Here is a 16,927-nt window from a genome sequence, read left to right as displayed (position 1 = left end):
AAAAAAAAATTGTATTTTTATTTATTTTTATTTATTTTATTTGCACAAAAATTGTATTTATTTGCAGTGATCTGTCAATACTGCTTTGGACCTGCTGTGGAGAGTTTTAAAACTGATTTCAAATTAATACTGATACTAACTCTATGGTCTTAAAACCAGAAAAAAAAAGAACTCCAAAAAAAACCCCAAATTGCCTGTCAAAATAAACACATCCCTGTCTCTTATACCTTTTAATCCAAGGACAAAGACCATTGGTGAGGGCTTTCTGCAAGAAATTTTGCTTTATTATAAAACTAAATGGGGAGAATCATCTGCCAGTGCTCTGTTGCTGATTTCTAAGGGTATAAATACTCTTCTGCGTTTCTATTAACAATTTAAACGTATTATCTGGGATGTGACTCATTCAAACACTGAAACCAAAACATTCTGGCTGTGTTGCAGGGTAAAATGTTCCAGTTCTGTGGGAAGATCTGCTGTGATGAATATAAGAAGAAGGGCAATATGATGGCTTTGTGTGAATACTGCAGGTTTGAGAAAATTATCAAGGAGACAGTGAGAGTCTCAGGCATAGATAAAACATTCTGCAGTGAAGGTAAGAAAGGGCAAAACCTTGCCTCAAAGAAGTCAAGTCACAAGTGTTTTTGCCTAAAAATTATCAGTAATAGTAAAATAAATTAATATTTTTAAGTTAGGAGTCTGTTTTTTAGGTTTAGGAACACAGAACCCTGTTCATATTTTACAATTTTTATGGTATGTTTCAATGAATTACTACAGACATCACTTAGTACAGGAATTAGGAGTGCTGAGAGATTTTCATATTGGTATTAAAGAATATTTTTGCTGTTTTCTTTTAGTCTGTAAACTGCTCTATAAACACGACTTGTCCAAGCGCTGGGGAAACCACTGTAAAATGTGCAGTTACTGTTTACAAACCTCCCCCAAACTGCTCCAGAATCACTTTGGGGGGAAAACAGAGGAGTTTTGCTCAGAGGAGTGCATGTCTAAATTCACTGCTTTGTTTTACCAGGTAAGCTATATTCTCACATCCTCTAGGTTTTTCTACCTCTACCCCTTGTTGGTGTTTCCAGATGTGCTCAATTTCTCCCTCCCTCTCTTTTCCTAGATGGCAAAGTGTGATGGTTGTAAGAGACAAGGTAAACTCAACGAGTCCATAAAATGGCAAGGGGAGATGAAGCATTTTTGCAATCTGCTTTGTATTCTGTTGTTCTGTAAACAGCAAAGTGCTCCTGACCCTCCACTCCCAAACAACACAGGTAAGGCAGCCTGAGGATGGTGTTGCCTTTTGGTGTGTGGGGCAGTGAGATGGATGTTCATCTGCAAATTCACTTCAGTGAACTCTCGAAGATCTGTCTTCTCCTGGGGAGCTTTTCTGTTGCTGTTGAGTGGGCTCTGGTTTAGATCACTCTTACTTTGGACCATTTCGAACTTCTGTAGGTGTGAAATGCAATTGCTTTGGGTACCAAACAAATTTTAAAGAAGATGAAGCAAAACACTTGCTTTCATGAAACAAAAACCTGCTTCACTGGGGTAAAATCTACTGCCCTTTCATTCCCATCTCAGACATGTTAAATATCTAGCTTGTCTTCACAACACCAAGAAGATATGGTAGAATGTTAATATTCTTTTAACAATCAAGTGGTGAAATTAGTAGACTTCATGGTTTAAATACAGACTTAAACCAGCCACTTCTGTGCAGTCTGTAGGCATATGAAGATTTCCCATTTCATGAAACAAAAAACTGTTTCATTGGGGTAAAATCTACTGATATTTAGTGCAAACATGTTAAATATCTAGCTTGTCTTCACAACACCAAGAAGATATGGTAGAATGTTAATATTCTTTTAACAATCAAGTGGTGAAATTAGTAGACTTAATGGTTTAAATACAGAGTCCTATATATGCACATGCAGTCTGTAGGCATATGAAGATTTCCCATTTCATGAAACAAAAAACTGTTTCATTGGGGTAAAATCTACTGATATTTAGTGCAAACATGTTAAATATCTAGCTTGTCTCCATAACACCAAGAAGATATGGTAGAATGTTAATATTCTTTTAACAATGAAATTAGTAGACTTCATGGTTTTTACAGACTCCTATATATGCACTTAAACCAGCCACTTCTGTGCAGTCTGTAGGCATATGAAGACTTCCCATTTCTGTGTAATTAAGTGTTTATTCTTGGGAATTATCAATCCCAAGGTGTACAAGTGCTGTAGCTGTTTCCTTGAGCAGGGGGAATGGGAATGAGGGTAGGAATGAAGCCCACAGGAACAGGAATTATGAGTTTCTGTAGAGACACAAAGAGATGAAAAGCCCTCAAAGACAGGAAGGAAAAGGGAAAGGAAAAGCAGGAATATCACTGATCCTAAAGAAGGGCATCATTTCCCACTGAGTGGCTGCAAGAGTAGGAAACCCAAAACCAATAAAATATGAACTGTCAGTTTTTAGGCCATGGTGCACATTGTTTCAATTCAGTGCAATCTGCTGCTTGCATTGGTGGCAGCTCTTTTCCCTTCTTGCTTGATTTGCTTGTGGAAGTAGCTCCTGTTTAAACTGAAATGCTGCAACCTCACACCTCCATCCCCTTCTCACACAGCAGCCTCTTGCATCTGGAGACAGATCTCAAGGGTGGGTGTTGTTTCAGAAATGCTTTTTTTTTCTCAATTATCTTACTGCTTCTTCTCATTTTCTTCTGTCTACTGTGTCCAGCAAACCTTTCCATGGCACCAGCCTCCTCCTCAGGCCCTCCTTCTTTAAGAAAGGACTCAACCCCTGTCATAGCAAACGTGGTGTCCCTTGCAAGCACCCCAGCTGCCCAGCCTACTGTTAACTCCAACAATGTTTTACAGGGTAAGGCAGCTGAATACCATGCCTGTACTTTTACATCTCTACTCCTGAACATTTATATTTGCTCAGGGATTTTACTGAGAACAGCAGCCACCTCTTCATTGTGCTTCACATCACTGCAGATGATTGCTTTTGTCCTTCCTTTATCTAGGGATAAATAATGACTTAAATTTATGTACATACATCAGGGAATGAGTTTTAATTGGAATTCTTTTTTTTTTTTTTTTGACCTTGGCAGAATATGGATTATTGTTCTTGATGAGCAGTAGACATGTTATTGTATGGTTTTTTTCCTTCACAGGTGCAGTCCCTACTGTGACAGCAAAAACAATAGGAGATGTAAGTTTTACAAGACTTTTTTCACTTTTCAGATTGTGTAAATAACAAATAAAATATCCAAGACTTTGGCACTATCATTTTGTAACTAAAATTCATCCAGCTTGCAGATGCTTTAAAAAAATGGATGGAACTTAGATGGTACAAAAGTCTTGTGTCCACTGACAGATTGGATGTTTTAAAGCAAAATTTAGGATTGTAGCTCTTGAGGTGTCTGTGGTTCCCAAGTAATTCATGTGTGGTTTCTGCACTTGAGGCTGCCTTTTGTGCTCAGTAATGGGATAGAATAGCAAAAGGACCAGCCTGGGCTGCTGGGACTGGCATTACCAAGCTCCTGCAGCTTCATTTTCCTTCCCCACCCCCTGGCAGTGTGGTGACAGCTGTGGGGAGCCACTGTCACCACTTATCTGGGGATAACTCAGAGAGTCCCAATCCCTGAGCTCTTTGAGGTGTGTGCTGTAACATCCTGCAAACTCTCCTAAAATCAGAGATGCTTTTATGTAGCTTTAGTTTCTGGAAGACTGACAGCTTTGCTTTTAACTGGAGTGCCATTTATGAATTAGAGTATGAGTTTTCCCTCTTGAAACAGATCCTATTATTTGAATGCATGACTGCAAATTACAGTTAGCAGGACATTAGTACAAGCATGAATAGTCAGTCTGTGTGTATCAGGAAATGATACTGCTGCTGCCAGCATTGCTGTTCCTTTTTTACATTTATTTGTTTTCAGTGCTTTCACATTAGTTTACTCAATTTTATCCATGTCTGTATCAGGCAGACTTTTAGTCATCAAAAGTATCTTAACATAATTCCTCTTTATATCTCTGTCCTAGTCATCAAAAGTATCTTAACATAATTCCTCTTTATATCTCTGCCATCAGTAAAATTCCAAGGTCAAAAGTTTATAGCAGTTATTTGACAACGGAAACCAAATATTCTTGCAGATTTGTTCACTGCACTGTTAACAAAATAAGCTTTATTAGCAAAATTAGCTTTAAACAGCATTATTGTTGAATCAAATTAAATTCAGATGGAGACCAGAAAGCACCAAATAAGCAAGCTTATTTTGCAGTAGTTTTTAAATGATCATTTTTATCAGCAAAAACAGTTTTAAATTGTTCAGCTTCCCCTAATATAGAACAAACTCTAGTCCTCTGTTATCTTTCAAACCAATACTGACTCGACCCTTGTTTGTGTTTTCCAAACAGGCAAGTACCCAGACAGATGCCCTGAAGCTCCCATCATCAAAACCACCCAGGCTTCTGAAAAACAAAGCTTTATTGTGTAAGCCAATCACCCAGACTAAGGCCACCTCCTGCAAACCTCACACACAAAACAAAGAATGCCAGACAGGTGGGTGTGTGATCTCCTACCCCTGTTGGAATTGTCTGTACTGCAGTTGAGAGAGAATACATGATTTATTTAACAGAGAGTATTTTTGAATGTATTATTAAACCTTAACTAGTTTTCATGCTGTTGTATGGTATTTTCCAACATTTTTTGGTGTGTTTTTGTTATAACAGAAGGAGAAGAAGCACCTGCTCAGCCCCAGATCATTGTGGTACCTGTTCCTGTTCCAGTGTTTGTGCCAGTGCCCCTCCACCTCTACACCCAGTACACACCAGTTCCCCTGGGAATGCCAATACCTGTAAGTTATGCTGCAGTTCTGTGCAAGTTATGCTGCAGTTCTGTGCAAGTTATGCTGCAGTTCTGTGTAAGTTATGCTGCAGTTCTGTGTAAGTTATGCTGCAGTTCTGTGCAAGTTATGCTGCAGTTCTGTGCAAGTTATGCTGCAGTTCTGTGCAAGTTATGCTGCAGTTCTGTGCAAGTTATGCTGCAGTTCTGTGCGAGTTATGCTGCAGTTCTGTGTGAGTTATGCTGGAGTTCTGTGTAAGTGATGCTGCAGTTCTGTGTAAGTGATGCTGCAGTTCTGTGTAAGTTATGCTGCAGTTCTGTGTAAGTTATGCTGCAGTTCTGTGTAAGTTATGCTGCAGTTCTGTGTGAGTTATGATGCTGTTCTGTGTGAGTTATGCTGCAGTTCACTACAGAAGGCAGTGCTTCACTGTGTCACTGGGTGCTCATGCAAGTGGTATTTGGAGTCCTTGAAACCATTTCCCTCCTTATTACATCATATTTGGTTAAACATTATCTCAAAAAACGACCAAATTGTAGGGAGAGTACAGAGCTGTCCAGTCTGGAGTTATTTTTAACTTCATTTAGTAATCCTAAAATATACATAAGGCTAAATGGAGGGACCTCCTGAGGTGTATTTGCTGTTTCCTTCACCCCTAAGTATGTTCTGACATTTTCCACATGTTCCACAGGTACCAGTTCCCATGCTCATCCCAACCACCCCGGACAATGCTGATAAGATCATTGAAAACATTCAGGAAAACAAGGAAAAGATTCCCATTAATCCATTTGAAGCTGATCTCCTTCAGATGGCAGAAATGATTGCAGAAGATGCAGAGAGGGATAAAACACACTCTCATGGTGGTAGGTGGTGGTTTTGAAAAGGATGTGAAATGCAGTGAGGTGAAGTCATCTCACCACAAAATTTCCCTTTGCCTCATTCTACATGCTGATTTGACTTGTGGTGACAGGGACAGGTTACCAGAGGTAGAAACCTCCAGATCATCATGTGTTAGAAGGAAGAGTCAAAATCAAGAAGACAGAGCAGCTGCCTTGAAAGAAAATTTTCCTATCAGGCTGTTTATGGAGGGTGAGGCAGATCAGAGTTTGTTGGAGAGCGACCAATCCATGTAATGAAAGTGAAACAAGCTGGAAAGATAAACAAAATATCCTACTGGATAACAAACAGGGAGGGATGGAAGCCTTTGGAAAAGCAAACCTGCATTAGTTGTGATTTCTGTTTCCCCTGCAATAACATGACCAAGGTAGAAAGCTGCTAGGAGAGCTGCAGTGGAGAAGGCACAGAATATCTGTTCATATTATGACCCAATACAGAGATTTTTGCTGTTCAAAGTATTTTATATCAGTTGTGCAAACTGTCAGCCATGTGTAGATACAGATTTCTTTCTTTTTCTAAAGGATCTCAAACATCTGAGCACGAGCTCTTCCTGGACCCCAAGATATTTGAGAAAGGTCAGTCAGATTTCTTGATTTTCCAAATGGATTTTGATCCTGCTGCATCTTTTCTTGCAACCTCCTGGTTCTGCCTTTCCTGTAGCACATGGTGCCTGTGGTCCCTCTCGTTGCAGACCAGGGCAGCACCTACAGTGGAGATCTGGAATCAGAGGCAGTGTCCACTCCTCACAGCTGGGAGGAGGAATTGAATCACTACACCTTGAGATCCAATGCCCTGCCAGAGCCTGAGCCAGAGCTCAAGCCGTTCTCCAAAGGTGACGTGGAACAGGATCTGGAGGCAGATTTCCCATCAGGTCGGTGTCATGTGAAGAAAAACTCATTGTTTGATAAAAGCACACACAATTTTCTGCATGCACATTGTCCCAGCAGCCTGCTTGTGCATTTTCATGTAGTGACAGTGGATGTTTAAAGCTGAAATAGTTGATCACATCTATAAAATATTACTGTTGTTAGAATATTACTGCTGTCTTTAAAGACAACCTCTGACAGGAGTAGCAGGAAGTTCTTGCTTACCTCTTTTGAATTCATCACTTGTGGGTATAATCCATGTGGAGTGGTTGCTAAGATATTTACCTGAAAAAATCCACCCACTAATTTGGGGACTTTTTTGTCCTACTGAGAATTTACCACCTTTATACAGCAAATGCACGGATTGCTAAATTAGTCAAATATCAGGATTACTTGAATATACAAGTGTGATTGTCAGCTGTAAGGTGTTCCATAGTATCAGTGACAGTGACACTTCTACCTGGGCTGCTAAATCATGTGATTAAACTCTTCATGGTGTTGATTTGACTCCAGACTCATTTGACCCTCTCAGTAAAGGACCGGGTTTGCATTCACGTTCACGAGCGAGACGGAGACACAGGGATGGCTTCCCCCAGCCAAAAAGAAGGGTAAGGAAGCATTTCTACAACACAAATCCCTTCCATTTTGAAATAACCACTAATCTAACCAGCCATGGATGAGGAGCTGATGAAATGCTGCTTTGTTTGGGTGTCTTTGTTTGCCTGTAGGGACGGAAGAAGTCGGTGGTTGCTGTGGAGCCGCGGGGTTTGGTGCAGGGCTCCTACCCTGGCTGCTCTGTTTCTGGCATGACCCTCAAATACATGTATGGGGTCAATGCCTGGAAAAACTGGGTCCAATGGAAAAATGCACAGGAGGAACAAGGGGACCTGAAGTTTTCAGGTAAATTTGTCTCTGAGTGGAAACAGAAATACTTAGTTGAAGAGCATTTGGTTTGATTCATCGTTCAGGTGAAAATTAGGATTAGATACCACTGAGTTTTGCAGTGCCCATTAGTAGAAAACAAATTTTATAGAATTCTGTCTTGCATCATTCCATGCATTTAAAAATCATAACTATTACACTTTCAATTGATCTGTTTCCTTTAAAAAAAGTCTTTAAAGCACTGGAAATCTCCACATTTCTCCCTTTGCATGCAGTAGTTCTTCATTTGCAGCACAGATTCTTTATGCAGCTGCAGAGCTTTTCTGAGCTATTATAGAACCATGAAATTACAGATCTATCAGGCCATAATTCTAAGTTGACAGCACCAACTTGGCCCCATCCATTTTATCTGTAGCTGGCACATTCCCAAAGTATTTGTTGGTCAGCAGAACTGTTTGCTGTAAAAAAATTGTTTGATCCAACATGAAAATCTTAACACCTTATTTCTAGGCTTCACAGCTGGAAAGAAACATTTCAAAAGTCTGCCCATTCTGTGCTGCAACCTGCCTGAAATGTTATTACTCCTCATGTCTCACAGAGGGGATAGATAACAATGACAGTTAAATAAAATTTTGTTTATTTTTCCAATGATTAATTTTTTTTTTTTACAAAAGCCCAGCAGAACTGGGATTTGGCAGTGTCTAACTCCCCCTTTCCCTGGTCTCAGATCTTACATCATTGCACTGAGTTTTGTGGGCAAATTTTCAGAGTCAAGCAGAGAATTTAAATTAGGAATAGAATTGAGCATAATAAATACTTCTGCAGTTTAAAGAACTGAGCATGGCAGAACTTTGATAAGAAAGACCTGCAAAGGGAAAAATTCTAGTTAGGATGAGATCTGCTTTTTCATCTCTTACTTGGAATTTTTGTTGTCACTCCATCAGAACAGCTGGGGTTTTATTTCCCAGAAGAGGAGTATTCACATGAGTTACTCTATTTTCTTCTTGAGGCCAAGGAAATAAATATTACAGTCATTTCTAGGAAACTGTGCCCAGAAGGATTCCCAAGCAGGCATTTCTGAGGTGTGGAGCAGCCAGGCCTGGTGATTTCATTGCAGATCATTTGATCAATCAATTCCTGGTTGTGCTGCTTCCCTTTCCAAACCTGCATGTCCCATTCAGCTCTTCCTTTAAGAATTGAGATCTGCTGCACTCAACTCATGGTTAGAAATACTCAGGGTCTTTTATTTTTATTCTGTTGAGTCTCTCACTCCCCTGAGTGCTGCTGGAGGGGTGAAACCCATTTATCAGCCTCGAGCTCATTGCAGCCTTTGCTGTCCCACATTTTGGGTTCAGCAGATTCCCAAACATTTACATGTCTGGACTCCAAATTCCTGCAGCCTCAGTACTCATTGTAACATTCACACTGATTGCACATGCAGCTGGTCTGAGTTTTATTGGCCAAATCATTCAGTTCTCAGCCAACAGATAGGAAGGAATTCACCATTTAATCATACAGAGTAATTAATGTATGAGACAGGAATTTAGGAGTTTTGCCTACATGAAATAATAAGGAAAGTGGGAAGATTTAATGTGCTGAATTAATTTTTCTGATCATTTCCTTGACCCCAGTTCATCCTGTGAAGCTCAAGGAGGACATTCTCTCCTGCACATTTGCTGAGCTGAGTTTTGGTTTGTGCCAGTTTATTCAAGAGGTGCGGAGACCAAACGGAGAAAAATACGACCCTGACAGCATCTTATACTTGTGCCTTGGAATTCAGCAGGTAACTCTGGGGCTGGGGCACTGCTGAGGAACACAGAGCTGCTCTGGTCATTCATGGCACACCCACAGCCCCACAGAGCAGCTTGGGCTTCATAGAGGAGGCAAGAATTTCATTGTTTGCTTTAGTCCCACATATGGCCCAATTTTCTGGATTTTCACAGTGACCAAATTCTTCTGTCCTTTTAGGAGTGTGATGTTGGGGCTGAGTGTTTCTACCTAGATATAAATACTTGGATTTGGAACTTTTTGGATCATTTTTCCTGTTGAGGAAAGATTTGCACCTCAGAAATCCTTGTTTTAAGATGGAATGGTTTAGAGCTAAAATAATTGCACAGAGCTCTTGCAATATATAACTTGATGTGGAAGAGGTTGCCCAGGAGGGATTCTTAGATACCTGTTGTGTTGGCAATATTTACAGAGAAAATACACTGGGAATAACTGTATTGTAATTAGTAAATATTAAAAATAATGTAGTAAGTCCTTATTATCAGCCTTGCAACAACAGCAGTACAAACTTAGACTAAAGCTAATTTATGTTTAAAACTGCATGTTCAGTACATTTCTGTTTCCTTTAGAACAGCCTGCTTGGTCCTCTTCTGAAATTCATTTTGAGATAAAGAGTCAAAATGACATAAAACCTATTTAATTAGACATGGAATTATCTTAATTTTTTTTCCTTGCTATGCTACAAAATGTAGAAAGAGTTAAAATTCAAAGGGCCATTGATAAGTTCTCAGAGTATCAGGGATTTTTGTGTCACAGTTTTGACTTATTCATTGATACAAACTCCTTTCAGAAAACTTTTTTAAACAGCTCCTTGAAAAGTTTAAGGAACTTTTCTTCCTTGGTGCTGCAAGTGGAGCAATTTCAGCAGCCTGTGTCTCTTGTCAGGAGGTATTAACATGTAAAGTTCATTTCAACAGAAAAAATTTTCAATAACTATTCTAGTTTTTATAGGCAGAATAATATTTAAAAGAATTTCAAAAATATTTAGAGGAAGATGATTTTGCAGAAAACAGCTCTAGAGTTGAAATATTAACCACAATTCTTGCCCAGATCTCTCCTTTCATATTGGAGTGGTCCCAGTCCCTGCAGGAAATTTGATTTTCTGTTTTATGGAGATTTCACCAAAGTCTTTGGCCCCATAAGCCACTGGGATATAAGAAAAAGAATTTTATGTTTTGTATCTTCTCTTCAATGTTCTATAATCATAAACTGTTTTTCTCTCTGTTTTTTTCTCTTGTAGTACCTGTTTGAGAATGGTAGAATAGATAACATTTTCACCGAGCCCTATTCCAGGTTTATGATTGAACTTACAAAACTTTTGAAAATCTGGGAACCTACAATTCTTCCAAATGGTAGGACAATTCTTGTGTTTTATATAGCTGCATGACAAAGCTGTATCATAAATTAATGTTTTCTCAGGGCCAGGAAGAGAATCTGATCTGAGGCTCTCACATTAATCTCCCCTCTCTACACCATGGATTTTATGTCTGTTTTTACCAATTATAATTACACTTAAATGTATCTTTGCCTCTGATCAGTCCTTGGAAAGAAAGGATTTCCATTCTGGCACTCAACACATTCGTTTTTTTTATCCCTCAAGTTTTAGTTCTTTTTTTAATACAAATAGCCAGAATTTAATGCTGTATTTGAGGTGAGGTACTGCAAAATCTGTGTACAGCTGCAGTGATATTTCCCTTTTAGTGCTGGAAATACTCCTGGTGAGTTTGGGGATCACATTAGCAAATCATTGGAATCTTGCCTCAACTCCAAATTAAGACTTCCCAAATTCTGTAGATACTTTTATTTGGTTTTCAAGCCTGATTATGTGGTTTATAAAACTGAACACCAGCCCTATGAGCACACAACACCTTTAGAGTATCAGTGAAATTTGAATAATATTGGCAACTCCACAACTGCCTTTTCATTTAGAAAAATGAACTTTTTATTTCATACTGAAATAATCCAATTACCTATAGTTTGCTGCACCCAGTGATATTTTTTTTACATTTCTTCTGAGCCCCCACATCTCCCTTTCCTGATTTAGGATAATCACAAAGGGCTATTTATACACAAAATGGGACATTTTAAACTCATACTTCACATTGTAGGAATTACATGTTGCAGTTGGCTGGCTGTGGTTTAATACAGTGAAATTAGAACTTAGTGAGAATCTGCTGGTGGCTGCAGCTCCTTTTTATCCTTTTCTTCATGTATTGGAAAATCCAAGATCCAATTCCACAGCTTGGTTCTCCATGCTCCCTCTCATGCTTGCCCATGCAATATTCTGATTGCTGATGATAGGTGTGAATTTGACTTGATATGTGGTTCATTAATAGAAGTTACCTGAAAATGGGTTTATATGCATAAATAACTATTTTCTTTTTTTCTTTACCCATTCCTTGCAGGTTATATGTTCTCAAGAATTGAAGAGGAACACTTGTGGGAATGTAAGCAGCTGGGTGCATATTCCCCCATCGTTTTGTTGAACACTCTTCTGTTCTTCAACACCAAATATTTCCAACTAAAGAATGTCAGTGAGCACCTGAAACTGTCCTTTGCCCACGTTATGAGGCGCACCCGAACTCTGAAGTATAATACTAAGATGACTTATTTACGTTTTTTCCCACCCTTTCAAAAACAAGAGGTAGAATCAGGTGAGTGCTCTCTGCTCATTGGTGTTTGGGCAGTCACATTGGTGTGGTCTGAATGAGGGAATCAGAGAATTCTGTGATTTTGGATTGTCTGCTTCTCTTTTAAAAAGGATGGGGGAGAAATATGTTCTGCATATGCTGCTGTCCTGATTACATTTGCAGTATTTTTCACTGCTTTCAAGAGAAATTCTCAAAGAGCCAAGGCACCCAGGAAAAACTTAAAGTGTCACAGATTTGGCTGCAAATTTGTTTCATAGTCTTTCACAGCATCCTCAGCTTGTATAAAGCTCTATTAATACTGCAAGAGTTAAAGGCCTTTACTGAAATTCTTTCTCAGCACTTCACAATCTTGGGTTTTGCAGGTCCAGACCTTGATTGTGTCTTTTTAATTCCCATATTTGTCCTGGGTCTGTGTGGGGAACAGACCAGGCTGCCCCAGTGGAGAACAACAATATGGGGTTTGCACTCAGAGGCAAAAACACACCAATTTTTGTTCTTAATTAATTTTGGCACTTGGGAAAGGGGAAGTCTTTGATCCTTTGGGCTTCTTCAGTTCATAGCTCCAGTGCATTTGTCTTTAATAAGTAAAATTCTATCCTCCATATTTTCCTGCTAGTTCTTGTGGGTTTTCTAGATGTGGACCTGGCCTGTAGGATGTGCAGTCCCTGCCCACCCAGCAGATGACCCAGGTGACCATGGTTGGGTGGTGACATGTGACAGAACCAATTCAAGGAGTGGGTTTGGGTGATGCAGAGTCACCACTGGGTGCTGGGCTGAGACACCAGGCCTTGTTTCTGAAGGTGCTGCTTTTCACTGAGCTTCTGTGATGCCATTTTTGTGTATCCAGATAAATTATCAGTAGGCAAGAGGAAACGCAGTGAAGATGAGGAGGTTCCCACAGCAGTGGAAATGGCTGAAAACTCAGATAACCCCCTCCGGTGCCCAGTCCGACTTTATGAATTCTACTTATCAAAATGGTGAGTGACAGAACTTGAGTTTTGGTCTGTGTGTAGATTGGAACAGGCATTTGGGCACTCAGACCTTCTGTGCCTGAGCTTTCCCAATCCCTCAGTGGGAGCAGAACAGGAATTCCAACAGCAGCACTGCTCTGAGACCCCCAAACAGCTTTTTTTTGGTTTTTTTGTTACTGATGTTGAATCAAGTTACAGAGAGAAGTGTATTCTTAATAAAATAAATAAATTCTTTTATATAAATGTGAGACATTACTACAGTGCCCATGGCTTTCTCATCTCCCCTAATTCCCATACACCATCCTTGTTGTGAGGAGATTATAACTAATACCCAAGGAACTTCATGTTCCCTCTGAAAGAGTACAGGAGAAGAGTGAATTTGGTAAAATTGATAAATTTTGCCTGCTGAGATATGAGATTAACTTGTGTTCAGGAGTTAGGAAGGAGACTATAGCAAGGACAGAGATATAAATCATTTTTCTCTCCTGTTTCTATATAAACTTCAGTTAGATCCTTGAGCAGGTGGAAGGTGATGTTCTTCTCTCTTCAAAGGAAATACACATGTAAAATGAAGCAGCATCTCATTATTGTCAGCTGAAACTCAGATAAATCACCCTCGGAAATGGATCTACTGAGCTCACTGCAAACATCCCATTCCTGAGGGAGAGGCAGCTGTCCAGACTCTTTCTCTCCCTCTTCTTACCTTCCTTGCCTTCACTGGCACATTATTAGAAGCTTTTAGTTGTTCTTGGGCTGGGGAAGCATTTTCCTGCTCCCATCATAATCCATAGCTCAGCCTCTGCAGGGGGGCAGGCAGCAGTACAAATTCCCTTTGCTGTTTTGGTTTTTTATCCCAAAACCAGGCAGGAGGGATTTAGAACCCCACCAGAGCCTGGAAGCTGCCTTGGGGTCAGTCAGGCTTTCAGGCAAATGGGCTCAGCATTGCAGCAGGGCCAGGCAAGCTGGTATTTGGTTTTACTCACTCTTAAACACCTCTTTAGAATGATTTAGGTTCCAAAAGGCCTCTAAGCTCATCAAATTCAGCTGTTCCCCAGCACTGCCAAGGGCACTACAGCCCATGTGCCCAAATGCCACATCCACCTGGCTGTTAAATCCCTCCAGGGACAGGGACTCCACACTGCCCTGGGCAGCTGTGCCAGGGCTGGACAGCCCTTTCAGGGAAGAAATTTTCACTGATATCCAGTCTGAGCCTTGAGGCCATTTCCAACAATTCTGGAATCCCAGAACCAGTTTAACTCAGAGATTGCATGTCAAATCCATTTATCACTCTCCCATTAATTGGGTGACACTGAAGAACTGCTGCTGTAAAGAAGTTACTTTGATTTTCTTTGTTTTTTTATAAGCAACTAATGCTGAGTGACCTGGAAATAACTTAACTGTTCCATCTTAAGAAGGGGGAGACAGTGTTGCCATGCCAATGTAACTTTGATTTCTTTGCTGATTCTCCCTTAAACTGTTGGTAAGATTGTAAATGCATCCTAAACCTTGTTTCCTTTGCCTTGGCAGTTCTGAAAGTGTGAAGCAGAGGAGTGATGTGTTCTACCTGCAGCCCGAGCGCTCCTGTGTTCCCAACAGCCCCATTTGGTATTCCACATTGCCAATAGACCCAGGAACCTTGGACATCATGTTAACAAGGATTCTTATGGTGAGGGAGGTACACGAAGAACTTGCCAAAGTCAAATCAGAGGACTCTGATATTGAGTTATCAGACTAACTGCAGTGGGGTATTTTCCTTTGAATACACGTCAGAAGCACCAAAATGTGAATACGTCCAGCCTTTGGAAAATGTGTATCAAATAAGCCAAGATAACGTCACCTACAGGCAGATTTTGTACCACAGTGGATGTACAAACTGGAACTGGAAGGAAGCAAAGGAAGCAAGCTGTGTAAGCTGCAAATCCCAATGTCCTGCAGCACTGATCAATCCTCAGAACAAATCCAAGTGGAACTCACCCATTGGATTGGTGCATAAATCCTTTATCTGTTTAGGATTTTTAAAAGTTGTGAGATCTTTCTAAGGGAAAAAAAAAAGGTTGTGTAAAATCTACCCTCACTCTGGTGGGCATGGAGAGCTAGATTGTGGCTCAGGTGACTTCCCAGCCCTTGCTGCCAAGGAACACGTGGAGATCCTTGAGCTCTTCCAGAGGATCCGAGAGAAAGGGGTGAGGTTTAGACAAACAGACACCTTCCGTTATAAATACACCCACACCTACACTTTTATAATTTTTTTTTTTAAAAACTGGGATCAAATGTTAGGAAGGCAGGAGCCACTGGCCATCCCAAGGGACAACTCTGGCTGCTCTTAACTGGTCACACGAGGCTGGACTCCAGCTCCGGGCTCACACCAACTCCAGCTGTGTTGGAAGAGGTGCTGCAGGTCAAACTTGTGAGTGACCTTTGGGGAATGTCCAGGAGGGATGCCCTGGGCTCTGTGCAGAATTCCTTTCCCAGCCCAGTAGCTCTGCAGTCTGTCCATATAACCCAGTGAATACTGTGGTGCGTGGAAAGTTCATTTCCCTTAAGGCAGCTTTCCTTTCTCCTCTTTCCCTACTCCTATGGTTTTGATTCTTTTGTAAGGCAAATCTAGAGAGGGCTTTGTCATTTCGAGCAGGAATACACACACACTCTTTCTCTTTCCACCTTAGCAACACGGGCAGCGTTGTACAAAGGATGCAGTATTACTTCTGACTACAGAACTGTGGTAGAAAATGACCATGTGTGTTTTTATCCCGCCCCACCCAAAGAGATTTAGTCATAGTGTTGGAAATTGAAAGAGATTTTTTTTTTAAGGCTTGGCTGTTACTGAGTCTTTTGGAAGAGTAAAGCTCCCATGTGGTGTTTGGAGGACAGGACATTATCAGATACTGTCTGTATCTCTGTTTTCTCAAGCTCTAGGTGTGTGTTTCTGATGACCAGTGGTCACAAATTCACTGGCAACCCAAGCTATTTTTGAAGAGGAGAATTATATGGTTTTTATCTAGCTCTGGTCAGTTATCCATCTTCTGTAACAAGGGTCTGATATTTGAGCTTGTCACTAAAATTTCAAGAGATGAAAATCAACAGCCTTGAAAAATATTTCAGGTTTTTTGTTTTGTTTTGGTTGGTTGTTTTTTTTTATTATTATTTTTTTAGCAGTTACAAAAGTAATTTAACAAAAATAAAATCAGAAAGTAGTCTATTGACGTTGTGTACTCGGTAGTCCTGTCCCTGCCTGTAACAGATTTCACTGATGTATTTTTTAATACAGAAAATTATGTGAAAAGTAAAACCTGCCCCTGATTCTGTCTGACCAAAGCCCATTTGTGTCTGTCATTTCTGAGCAAAGGTTCTGCTTTCTCCATGGCCTGGCAGGGGGAGATGTTTTGTGGGGAGGGCAGGATGGGGATGGTGTGCAAAATAATCCCAAAGTTCCTTACTAGAGTTTAACAGAAATATTCCCATTGAATAACATAGGATGTTTGTACCTTATGAGAAACATTTTGCTTCCTCTGAACATCCTCACTGTTTCTTGTCTGGGAGCACCTTAATTGTGGCCAATTTTTTTGCAGGCACTGAGAATGAAAGATAGGCAAGTGAAATCACTTTAACTTTCACTGGCTGAGAGCAGAGTTGTTAAACATGGTGTAAACTCCTTTGGTGTGGTGGCTGGGACATGAGAAACATTTCATTGCAGTTCCATGGTGATAATTAACACAGTAAGTCGTTTTAGTTTCTGTCTCACTCCTGCTTGGAGGCCCTTTGGCAATGGTCTGTTTTTCCCAGGGTCTGCCTGGGCTGTTTTTGCCTCTTGAGGGATTTCTTGTCAGCTCAACTCAAGTTCACACAGACAACACAAGAAGAATTACCTTGAAGGATTGAAGTATATACAAATTATACACACAGGCTCAAAGTTCTGAACACAATCTTGTTTGTAGTCAACATTTCTGACTACTGAGCGCACAACATTTATTGAGATACTGTTTTAAACAAAAAAAAAAATAAAATCATGCTATGTCCTGCTGAATGCCAGAG

General features: G+C 40.2%; 1 protein-coding gene across 9 annotated transcripts in view; it reads left to right on the top strand.

The window, feature by feature from the left end:
- The window catches only part of LOC102060644 (zinc finger MYM-type protein 4), a 43,397-nt gene extending 26,470 nt beyond the window's left edge, over window positions 1-16,927 (top strand). For 8 of the 9 annotated variants that reach the window (XM_074555769.1, XM_074555775.1, XM_074555774.1 and 5 more), the window contains 17 exons: window positions 442-592; window positions 855-1,027; window positions 1,124-1,274; window positions 2,734-2,874; window positions 3,173-3,210; window positions 4,416-4,560; window positions 4,731-4,855; window positions 5,532-5,703; window positions 6,259-6,312; window positions 6,429-6,608; window positions 7,117-7,211; window positions 7,332-7,503; window positions 9,117-9,268; window positions 10,514-10,625; window positions 11,679-11,927; window positions 12,772-12,901; window positions 14,423-16,927. In XM_074555769.1, coding sequence (XP_074411870.1) covers window positions 442-592; window positions 855-1,027; window positions 1,124-1,274; window positions 2,734-2,874; window positions 3,173-3,210; window positions 4,416-4,560; window positions 4,731-4,855; window positions 5,532-5,703; window positions 6,259-6,312; window positions 6,429-6,608; window positions 7,117-7,211; window positions 7,332-7,503; window positions 9,117-9,268; window positions 10,514-10,625; window positions 11,679-11,927; window positions 12,772-12,901; window positions 14,423-14,630 — 2,448 coding nt within the window. In that variant the 3' untranslated portion in view covers window positions 14,631-16,927. The remainder of the gene's footprint in view (window positions 1-441; window positions 593-854; window positions 1,028-1,123; window positions 1,275-2,733; window positions 2,875-3,172; window positions 3,211-4,415; window positions 4,561-4,730; window positions 4,856-5,531; window positions 5,704-6,258; window positions 6,313-6,428; window positions 6,609-7,116; window positions 7,212-7,331; window positions 7,504-9,116; window positions 9,269-10,513; window positions 10,626-11,678; window positions 11,928-12,771; window positions 12,902-14,422) is intronic. The other variant, XM_074555771.1, reaches the window with a different exon arrangement.

The sequence above is a fragment of the Zonotrichia albicollis genome, chromosome 20, assembly GCF_047830755.1.
Source record: "Zonotrichia albicollis isolate bZonAlb1 chromosome 20, bZonAlb1.hap1, whole genome shotgun sequence".
Taxonomy (NCBI): domain Eukaryota; kingdom Metazoa; phylum Chordata; class Aves; order Passeriformes; family Passerellidae; genus Zonotrichia; species Zonotrichia albicollis.
Note: the sequence above shows the minus strand (reverse complement) of the source record. Positions and strands in the feature narration are given on the sequence as shown.